The 12065-nt window shown below is 35.5% G+C and overlaps 2 protein-coding genes across 4 annotated transcripts in view; one reads left to right on the top strand and one right to left on the bottom strand.

The window, feature by feature from the left end:
• Positions 1 to 6812, bottom strand: part of LOC139968572 (small ribosomal subunit protein RACK1-like) — a 151972-nt gene extending 145160 nt beyond the window's left edge. The window contains exon 1 of the mRNA XM_071972670.1: positions 6676 to 6812. Coding sequence (XP_071828771.1) covers positions 6676 to 6797 — 122 coding nt within the window. The 5' untranslated portion in view covers positions 6798 to 6812. The remainder of the gene's footprint in view (positions 1 to 6675) is intronic.
• LOC139968562 (methylcytosine dioxygenase TET2-like) overlaps positions 1 to 12065 on the top strand; it is a 130792-nt gene that overhangs the window by 103451 nt on the left and 15276 nt on the right. The window lies entirely within an intron of this gene.

Here is a 12065-nt window from a genome sequence, read left to right as displayed (position 1 = left end):
AATTAAAAGTCTTGGTATAATAGAAAGTTCATGCCTTCAGACTATCTTGTAAAATTAAAAATTCCTATACGTTAGTACTTTTAATAAATATATTAAATCTCAAGAATTGTCATAAATACCAGTATAGGTCAATGGTCAAATAAGCTATTCATTCAGACTGCCAATTGATCTGATTCTTCTACATTGAACTCAATAGTACAGTACTTAGCAGTGTCAATCGTATTCTAAATTTAGCATGGAAAGAGGAAATACAAACACATTATTAAGTAGTATACGCTATGGTCGCTACCCCAATAGTATCATCATGGTCTTTAAGTACTACACAGTGGTGCTATGTAGAGATGCACTAAACTATATATCATCTACAGTAAGTTGATTAAGCACACAACATAACATGCTATCTGCACAATGAAGTATTCTTACAAACTAAGAATAGTGCAGATTCTGTAAATATCAAACAATACTCTGACAATGTTCAAAAAATTGTTCAAAGTTCTATGAATGGAATTTGCTATTTACCTTATAATATAATCATATACAGTATTTAAAGGTATATCTTTTGCAAAATGTTACAAAGTGCATACTGAGCAATCCCATTGTTCTGCAGTAGGGATCATAATATATATTATATACTTTCCTGTGTTGTGGATGACCATTTCATTGTTACAGAGTGCATACTCAGCAATCCCAAGAACTGCAGTAGGGATAATAATATATATTATAAACTTTTATGTGTTGTGGATGACCATTTCATTGTTACAGAGTGCATACTCAGCAATCCCATTGATGTTCTGCAGTAGGGATCATAATATACTGTATATTATATACTTTCCTGTGTTGTGGATGACCACTCCACTGTTTCGTAACATTCTCCATTGAGCGCAAACTTACAAACAGACTCTTTGGTTGGTAGATTCTTTTTTCAAACAGACTCTCCTTTTGTGCACAAATGGCATTCATAATTGCTTTCTCCAATAAAATTACAGAGCGACTGGCAGTAGTTATAGGAACAGTTGTCATTGCCTCTGACCGTCCATACAAGATGATCATTTAATTTAACTGCCACTTTTTACGTCATTAATCAAGCCCAGGGCTCTGGGGCAGTGTATGACTTTGAATTATAGAGGAATGTCACGTCCAGCAACAATCGATAGCGGATGCAAATGGTTGCCATGGCAGCACTGGTTCATCTTCAGAAGCTGAATGAAGAGAAAGATAAGTTATGGACTCACGAGAGGAAATTAACTTTCTTCATAAAGAGGATTTTTGATGCATTTAGAGTTTGATAAATGATGACGCATCAATTTCAGTTGGAAACACAATAGCTGAATTAGGGGATCATTGCACAAGGGATAATATTTGCCAATAGATTCAGTTAGAAAATAAGAGGGAAAAAGTAAAATATTGACCATTGTTAAGAAATTATTAGAATCTTTCTGTTAAAGTGTAATGGTTTATGTAGCTTTCCACTAAAAATTATGATAATACTCCTTGTACTTGTCATAACCTTAGGCCAAAAGTCCATTTCTTTACCATTGTTATGAGTTCCCAATAGTTACAATTGCTTAAATTGCAGTCATACCCAAGATTATTGGGTACTAAGATAAGAATTATTGAAATAAGTAACACAGATTTAAGTACATATCTTCATTAGCAGACTGCAGTCTAACAATGATGTGTTTAGTGTCCCTATGGAAATCACACTTAATATTGGTGAATGAACCCCCAATGTTATGACATCAGTGAGAAATTACTGTAGTCACAACTGGCAGTCATAGGATGCAGTCACTGTCTGATTCATAGCATAAAATATCATTTCTAGATACGCTGGCTGCAGGATTGAGTTGAGGTTTTCAAACTGAATGAGTCTAAGTCTGGTAACCCTATCCGTACTCAATTGTTTCTACATTGTAAATTACTAAATGTTTTCCTCAGACCAACTGTTTCTCACTTGACCTCTGACCTCTGAATCTTATGTCTATGACAATGCTTTATGTCAAATTTCATTAAACTCTCAATCATTTATTTATCTCGGAGTTATCTGAGATAACATCATTAGGAGAGAAGCTGACCATGAACATTTGAGAAAAGGGCACACCTCATGGTTGCCCCTGACAGGAGGTACCATGGTGAGGTCAAAGGTCACATGCTGATAATTTTACCCTTTCTCTTTGTGATAGCCAAGTGTTCCTGTGGTGAAACACTGCTGGATTCTTTAATTTGATTGTTGCTGTGTGTGATTTAGTTCATATATCACACACAGCAGTACTGTATGAGTCTATTCTGTCTACTGTACACTTATTTCAGATATTGGATGATTAAGCAGACTGTGTTTTAATCACTCACATCTGTAATGTTCTTGATCCTGTCTGCATCTATGGTACGGTAATACTATGCTGTGCTTCTTGGATCTTACAACTCTCAAGTTTGATTTTTATGAATCTTTACTGCTTTTTACAAGAATAGGAGTAAAGCAAATAGCGACTAGAGAAAGCATATAAATATTGGAATTGACACCTTAGCAAGAAATACATTAAAATTACATAATTGTAAAACTTTGTGGTCAGAACTCCATCTGTAAGAGTGTTTTAAAGTTTCTATTTTTGTTAATGAGGAAAGTATACTGTATTTCTTTTACATTTTTATGGATTCACCACTTTGATGTGACTGTGCAACCAGGAGAGAGGAAACTGAGTTTAAGTGAACTTGTATATAACCAGTATATATATACTATACATACATATATACTGTATACTATAAACAAGTATAGTAAACTTGACCAATACCTTCCGCTAGTTGTTCTATTTTGGACATCATTACAAGAACTGATAAATTGCTACATTATTGCAAAACAATTCTATTGTTTGGAAAGTGACGTATCTATATGGATTGGGACTATTAAGAATCAAAAGTTCTGACAAGTGTTATAAAATATAGATGTTCATTTGTACTGTTGAAGCAACACTCAGGAAGACTTAAATAGCACATTGTCATCAACATTGCTGGATTTAGTTATGATTATTGTAATCAGAAAACAGACTTGCTCAGTTGATTCTTTTCAAGAATGACAAATGTTGCAGATTTCCATTGGTAGCATATGATGGAAGGAGCAGTACTTTGGTAATTCACAGAAAAGGAGAGAATTAACCAATTTCGGAAGTAATCAAAGCTGAACCCCCCTGGTTGATGTTTGTGGTTTGCTATTTTGGATTATTTTCACTGCTTGGATTTATGTGATGCTCCACTACAGTTAATGCAGTGTGTCTATTGGTTCGTCTGTCTGTCTGCTGGTTGAGTAATATTGTAATTAATGCAGGTAGGTAAAAAACCAGTTATACTCTCTGCATATTAGGAGAATAGTTTCCGTATTGTTTTATAACAAGCATGGTTAACTGAACGACGATTCTACCTAATGATAAAGGCACCAAGACCATTGAGAAAAAACATGATTTCTTAAAATTATAATTGGTTGATCCTATCTTTGATAACACTTATGAAGGTATTGAAACTTATTGAATTGAGTAGTAAACAAGATGGAGAGCCAGAGAAATTTCTAACACAACTTGCAAATGATGCCGGCATTTCAACACTGACTTAAAAAAGTGGAAAAAGAATGTAGAATGAACTATGTTCAAGTTAAAGCTCCTGGTTGCATTTCAGATCTACAACTGTAACCTTAGTTTATTTATTTTATCCAAACCTATGGTTATTGATCAAACTAAGATACTCTCCTACTCTAGATGTTTCTCAGAGTGAATGTAAATCATGGGTGAGTTATATTGATCAATTTGATGGGATTCTCCACAATGTGGTATCTTATACAAATAATGAATGGTTATGAGTGCAATAGTGCAAATATTTCATGAGCTGAAAGATGTAATTTGTACCATTCAACTCGGCTGCGCCTTCCACATAGAGTGGAATAGAGCGGATTTTGCATGCAATCAACGAGCAATTGACCAGGATACAATTAGGTGTTGTATAAAGACACATAGCCAAGTTACTTGAAGTTTAAAGTAGTAATAACATGTGAAGAACTAGTTGGAAAACTTTAAAAATGTCAAGTTATACTTCATCATTTGGAAATATAATGAAAGGAACTCACTTTGAGATCTTAGTATCAACATTCATCCAGAAATTAATCAACATTTTTCAACTAAAATGATAATGCAACTAAACTAGATGCCATAATATTTTATTCCTCTCCAGATCAGGCCTATATGAGTGAGTGCCTTGGAAATTCAAATTTAATTAAATTCTTTTTAAAGAATGACACTCTTTGGAGAAAGAAAAAAATTGCCTTATATGTGAAAATGTCGCCACTTGCACAGAGCTGTTGCTCTGTAGACTGTGCATTGCTATGTTGCTGTACATAGCTATATGCAATACAGTGTATAGTGCCATGAACTCTTGTGTAAGATCGTCTGAAAAGTACCATAAACTGATAAGAAGCTCAATAAGAAGCACCATGCTGCTAGGGCAACATTAATATCAATGTCTCAATGTCAATATGTCTGTAGTTTACGTTGCAAATAAACTTACAAATAAACAATTACTACAGTCTGCATTAAATTCCTACTCCTGTAATGTCCTGAAGTATCTGTCACATATGATGATGTCAAATTAAGGTGCTTTTGTACAGTAGTTTGTACCTTAACCTTTATCATGACATTTCTGTCACTTCGGTTCCAATTCAAGTTACATGGACTGTTTTAGTTGAATGTTTCTAGAGACCAGACTAGATCAACCTGCATTGACTTTTACTTACGTACACCAGCATCGGTTATGACCACAGATGTCTAGTCACATGACATCTAGCTCCCTACATGTATGCACCATTCAGGATGTTGAATTTGGCACCGTTAATAAGCTCTAATATATATTCATCAATATCCAGGGTATATGCATACATATAGCAGTTCAAGGTTGTTCAAAACACCAGAGATATAAACTGCTTCGGCCATTTTGCTGTAGTATATTTACAATATTTCAGATAAGACCCTTGAGCTATGCAGAGCACTGCAGGTCTGCAAGACCCAGATCTCATATTGCATACTGTATGGCTTTTCTCTATTACTGTTTGGCAGTGTTTGCCTTCACACACTTCTGTACCAAGCCCACCACATTGTGGACAAGTAGAGCTCATAATGCATACTGTATGTGTCTCTGTGTTACTGTTTGCCTGCACACACTTCTGTACCAAGCCCACCACATTGTGGACAAGCTTCTTCAACTTGTTGAGTTTTTAAATTTCCCTCTCTTTTGAAAGAGGATTAATATGAACCAGTTGTTTGGTCAGTTCACCATTGACTGGCCTTCACTGAAGATCTATCTTTGATTCCAAAGTAGATTTAATGATGAGAATGACCTCTACTAATCAGCTTACAATATTGACTCTCTCTCTGGATAAATTGGCTTTGAAAGGTTTCTCTGTGGTTTTAGGAGTAGGGTATGGTATAGAGATGGACATATGGATGATGGAACATTACCATTGATGAAGAAACTAAATGCATGCAAGGAATCAAGTGTGTGATGATCATAACAGCAATGAGGGGGAAAGCTGCAACAGTTAGTGTCCATGTGAACTTTATATTGATTACAGCATTTCCTTCACAACTGTTAAGAAGGGAGGGCAGGATTTGTTCAAGTGGGGAAGAGGTTGGAACAAATGTGGTGTGCTGAACAAAAATCAAATTATTCTTAAGTAGTTAACGTTGGCTGGAATACAGGTGTGTGGGGAGGGGAGGCAGATGGGGGTGGGGATGGAGACCAGGGGAGGGAGATAGACTGGAGGGTGACAGTCCGAAGGGATGGATGGCTGTCTTTCATGTTGTTAGTCATTGTTTGTCACTTTCTTCAGTGAAGAGTTAGGAACACAACATATTGACCTGTTATTGAAACTAATACATATGGTAAAAGAAAAATGGTTACTTGTTTCAAAATGTGGTTGGTTTGGGAAGTATGAAGTATGAGCATACAGAAGAAATGCAGGAGCCACATTGAGTCCGGTGTGGATTCAAGAGAGATTGACCTGGTATGTAACAAGCTATTGCTGGTTTTCTGTTGCCTAGTGGTCATAGTAGGAATGCATTGACCACCTTGTAACAAAGCATTGAGATAACATTGAGATAACAAAGCATTGAGATAATAATTCCACATGAAACTCCATTACAACAATGCTATTAAAATAAATTCAGTAACACCTCATGAATGGTGAATGTAGTATTGCAGTGCTTCCTCTGCTCACTCCACTGACCGTAGGTGGTTGGTAACTAAGGGCTTGTAACTTCTATGGAGTGATATAACACTTACTCCGGGCAGTTTGCTCTACAACATGCAAACTTTGACTAACATTGCATCATACACATGTTGTTTGAATGGTGCTGTAGTCGTAGTAGTAGTAGTAGACGGAGATCAGCTGTTTGATTCACAACTTTCCGTGCCAGATCTTGTGATCAGCTGATTCATTGAGAAGTTTTGAGGCAGTGTCAACATTGAATTGATTGGTTTGGCTCTTTGCCAATCTTGAATCTATTTTTTCCTAAGAACTGCCTTGTTTGCTATGTTTGATGACAGTGTGGTCCAACTCAGTCAATTTTTTTAGTTGACGCTGATAGAAAATATTTTTATTCCAGAGTAAGTGTTAATATGACAAATGAAAAAAACTATCAATTTTGGTTGAGATGCAGAAGGCTCAGTAACCTTTGCAATCGTGCTTGCCTGTGTATGTATGCATGTATGTGACAGCTAGACTGTAAACCTGATATCTCAACAAACATAAGTTGAATCATTGTCATATTTAGTAGGTAGATGCCCCCATGATGCATATATTTGCCCTATTGATCCCATCTTATGAATATTCATGAGTGGGCGGGACTTAATATAAATTCTTAAAATGTCGACATCTCTTCAACCGAATGGCTGATTTAGTTCATACTTGGTATGGTGATGTAACTACATAGTAAGTACATGTTCTTTACAACAACAATTTTACCGCATTAATATTCATGTTGGATGGAGCTTTATGGGAAATTGTCAAAAACAGCTTTTAAACATAATATCTCAACAACCACAAGATAAATCAATGTCATACTTGGTTCAAGTATGGGTTGGTTAGTAAACCCAGCGTTTCTCTAAACACAGAGGGAACTGTAAAGTATTTGTTATTGAAGAAAGGATACAGACAAGCACACCCTATTATGTCAAGAGGATCAAGAAGTATTGGATCCTTGTTCCCACGGTTAGAGTATAAAAAAAAACAACAAGAATGGTCTTATCAACATTTTCCTTAACAATCATAAGCATTGGATTGCCCATATCATACTCTAACTTATGTGTAAACATAATTTAAGTTTAAATTTCAGACTTCCAAGTTAGTTTTCAGAGCAGCTAATGAATACTTGATGTGAGTCCCCACATTGCACAAACTTCTAGGAATTTGCAACCATAAAATTGTGTATTGCAATTGGTTAGTGGGCCCCTTTTTTAGTTAGCACATCTCAAGTTCAATAAAAAGTTGGTATCACAAAATTGAATATTTTAGATGTATTACTGTTCTTTGTTCTTTGAATTGGAGAGCTGATCAGGTGAACTAATGAAACAGTACTAAAGAAACAAGTAACATGTCTTAATGACGAAAGAACAGAAATTTCACTCAGTGTAAGTTTCACTTGTTTTATCAAAGGTATTTTATATCAGTAATGTTACAAGACTCAACTAGAACATTTGAGCAAACATAGCAGGCTTAATACATATTTTTTGTTCTTATCTATCTGCTTTGTTATACTGCCCCCTTTCTTATCTTTCTCAAGTTTATCTCTGATCACATGATCAATGAATTATTTCCTGAAAGTTGTTTGTTGAGGTTAATATGACTATACTTAGGAATGTAAAGTACAGGAAGCACAGCCTTTTGTTCTGTAGATTAAATATTTATATCCACGTGTAGCTAAACACAGATTGACTCAGTCTCACAAATTTATGAAACCATTTTAGAGGTGACATTCTAAAAAGTGCAAAACTATGGTAAGTTCAAAGTTTTAAGTTTGTTCATATAATCATCAAGTGTGCTTAAAACACAATTCAAAGATATTGGAAGTAATTATTATACAGATGGTATTTGGATTAAATGATTTAGTATTTATGTAATGTATTTTAATTGTAATTTTTGTCCCATGAAATTTGTAGAATATGTTAGACATGGTGGTAGATAATGTTCTGTTCATTGCTATACAACCAGAGAGTCTTAAGAAGTAATTATTATACAGATGGTATTTGAATAAAATGATGTAATGTTTTTAAATTGTAACTTTTGTCCCATGAAATTTGTAGAATATGTTAGACATGGTGGCTGATAATGTTCTGTTCATGGCTATACAACCAGAGAGTCTTAAGAAGTAATTATTATACAGATGGTATTTACATAAAATGATGTAATGTTTTTAAATTGTAACTTTTGTCCCATGAAATTTGTAGAATATGTTAGACATGGTGGTAGATAATGTTCTGTTCATGGCTATACAATCAGAGAGTCGTAAGAAGTACTCTAAACGTTGCACATTTTGAATATATTTATTTAAATGCAAATATATTTTGAACTTCTGTATATCTTTAAAAGAAAATGTAAAGATGAAAATTCTTATTTTTGAATAGATTAGTCTGTTGCAAGAGCATTTACTGTAACTACTGTATTGTAAGAAAGGTGTCTGTGGTTACTGTACAGTCAGTCGATATCAGTTCTACTTTTGTGTTAGTTTTGATGTTATGGAACTTCATTGATTCATAGATTCTTTGTACCACTCTCCACACCCCTCCGCACCCTCCTTCATTCTTCTTCTAGTAACACAAGGTTGAAGTTAAACAAAAGAAAGAACAATGGTAGGAGTACATTTGTGAATCTTTAGTTCATACTAAGTGCCTGTTCCTTAATTGAAACAACTATAGCCTTGAACATATACAGTACAGTACTACAGTAGGTCTCACTGTAGTACTTCTGCCATGACTCACCGAGAAAGGTTACTGTTCTATTTTTAGCAGACAAAACCTGTCAGGTGATATAAGTATTAATGTTTTAATAGTTTATGAATGGAAAGGTGAGATACTGAAGTATTACTTATGATGTAGCCCTGGGAAGGATTCTTTAGGATACTTTCATGAAACTGAAAGAATATTAATTGCCATTAGTTTCTGTGTGTGGCAATGTTGTCTTTGTTTCAATATCCTGGGTGTACGTGCATGCATGTGCAGCCACTCTACAGTAACTATTTAGTCATACACTTCTGGTGCATGTTACTATTACCTGACTTCAGTGTACTATTAGTTAAACTTCCTCCCTCCCTGTAGCGGTGTTTGTGTCTACGTGCAGAACAGCATGCTGACACACTAGATGGTTGACCTTTAACCTAAGTAAATCATACTATCTGTGTAGAGTAATAACTTGATGTGGAGAGATGATAAAATTCCTTTGTTAGTGAAAAGGGGGTGGGGAGCTGCCTCCTGTTTGGTGTGGTTTCAACTTGAGAGTAAAACGTGTTAATAACCAGGTGTACCTAGGATGTATTACTGATTGAATTGACTGCCAGGCAAACATGTCAGTAATGAAACAAATGTGATTTGACCAACAAAGAATAATGTGAAATTACTACTGTAGCTGGATAATTGCTTAAATTTGTACCTTCAAGCATTTTTCTGATATCTACAGCTTGTAGTTGCTTGAGCAACCATATTGTAAATACTTTGATTTGCAGAACGAGGTTTAATATGCTTTGATTTTGTAGGCCAGAAAATTCTTCATTTCAGTCTTGCATCGCACTAATGATTCAGTTGTAAGTTAAAAAATGTGCTGATGTTAGAAAGGGTTGGTTAGCCATGCCTGTAATATCTGCTATGATCTGTTTATCTGTGATATTGTTATCTCATTCTATAGTGAGTTATATTTTTAAATCTTATTCTCTAGTCAGTTTAATATATATTTGTTTATCTCATGCTGTAGTGGGTTTAGTATATTTGTTTATCTCATGCTGTAGTCAGTTTTATATATTTGTTTATCTCATTCTCTAGTTGGTTTCAATATATTTTTTAATCTCATGCAGTAGTCGGTTTAATATATTTGTTAATCTCATTCTCTAGTTGGTTTAATATATTTGTTAATCTCATGCTGTAGTGGGTTTAATATATTTGTTAATCTCATGCTCTAGTCGGTTCAATATATTTGTTCGTTTTATTCTCTAGATGGTTGTATTTGTTTATTTCATTCTCTAGTCAATTTTATTTGTTAATCTTGTTCTCAAGCATGTGGTAGTTTAATGCAGCAATCAGGCAACAATTGTCAACAATTGTTCCAAAGTAATTCTACTCTGATGCAGCCTTTAAAAGAGTACATCAGTTGATCAGACTTAGATCCCCATTCAGAGGACATCAGTTGATCAGACTTAGATCCCCATTAAGAGGATGTCTGTTGATCAGACTTAGATCCCCATTCAGAGGACATCAGTTGATCAGACTTAGATCCCCATTAAGAGGACAACAGTTGATCAGACTTAGATCCCCATTAAGAGGATGTCTGTTGATCAGACTTAGATCCCCATTCAGAGGACATCAGTTGATCAGACTTAGATCCCCATTAAGAGGACATCAGTTGATTAGACTTGGATCCCCATTAAGAGAATGTCTGTTGATCAGACTTAGATCCCCATTAAAAAGGCATCAGTTTATTAGACTTAGATCCCCATTTAGAGGACACCAGCTGATTAGATTTTGATCCCAATTAAAAGGACATCTGTTGATCAGACTTAGATCCCCATTCAGAGGACATCAGTTGATCAGACTTAGATCCCCATTAAGAGGATGTCTGTTGATCAGACTTAGATCCCCATTCAGAGGACATCAGTTGATCAGACTTAGATCCCCATTAAGAGGACATCAGTTGATTAGACTTGGATCCCCATTAAGAGGATGTCTGTTGATCAGACTTAGATCCCCATTAAGAGGGCATCAGTTTATTAGACTTAGATCCCCATTTAGAGGACACCAGCTGATTAGATTTTGATCCCAATTAAAAGGACATCTGTTGATCAGACTTAGATCCCCATTAAGAGGACATCAGTTGATTATACTTAGATCCCCATTAAGAGGACATCAGTTGATTAGATCCCCATTAAGAGGACATCAGTTGATTATACTTAGATCCCCACTAAGAGGACATCAGTTGATCAGACTTAGATCCCCATTAAGAGGACATCAGTTGATTAGATCCCCATTAAGAGGACAACAGTTGATTAGATCCCCATTAAGAGGACATCAGTTGATTAGATCCCCATTAAGAGGACATCAGTTGATTAGATCCCCATTAAGAGGACATCAGTTGATTAGATCCCCATTAAGAGGACATCAGTTGATTAGATCCCCATTAAGAGGACATCAGTTGATTAGATCCCCATTAAGAGGACATCAGTTGATTAGACTTAGATCCCCATTAAGAGGGCATCAGTTGATTAGACTTAGATCCCCATTAAGAGGACATCAGTTGATCAGACTTAGATCCCCACTAAGAGGACATCAGTTGATCAGACTTAGATCCCCATTAAGAGGACATCAGTTGATTAGATCCCCATTAAGAGGACATCAGTTGATTAGATCCCCATTAAGAGGACATCAGTTGATTATACTTAGATCCCCTTTAAGAGGGCATCAGTTGATTAGACCTAGATCCCCATTAAGAGGACATCAGTTGATTAGACTTAGATCCCCATTAAGAGGACATCAGTTGATCAGACTTAGATCCCCACTAAGAGGACATCATTTGATTAGACTTAGATCCCCATTAAGAAGACATCAGTTGATCAGACTTAGATAACCATTAAGAGGACATCAGTTGATCAGACTTAGATCCCCACTAAGAGGACATCATTTGATTAGACTTAGATCCCCATTAAGAAGACATCAGTTGATCAGACTTAGATCCCCATTAAGAGGACATCAGTTGATCTGACTTAGGTTCCCATTAAGCTGTTGTCACCTAAACTTAACTGATCAGGTGGTAAAATTAATTCTCAACGGTAGAAACC

This window comes from Apostichopus japonicus, chromosome 6 (assembly GCF_037975245.1).
Source record: "Apostichopus japonicus isolate 1M-3 chromosome 6, ASM3797524v1, whole genome shotgun sequence".
In the NCBI taxonomy this organism is placed as follows: Eukaryota; Metazoa; Echinodermata; class Holothuroidea; order Aspidochirotida; family Stichopodidae; genus Apostichopus; species Apostichopus japonicus.
Note: the sequence above shows the minus strand (reverse complement) of the source record. Positions and strands in the feature narration are given on the sequence as shown.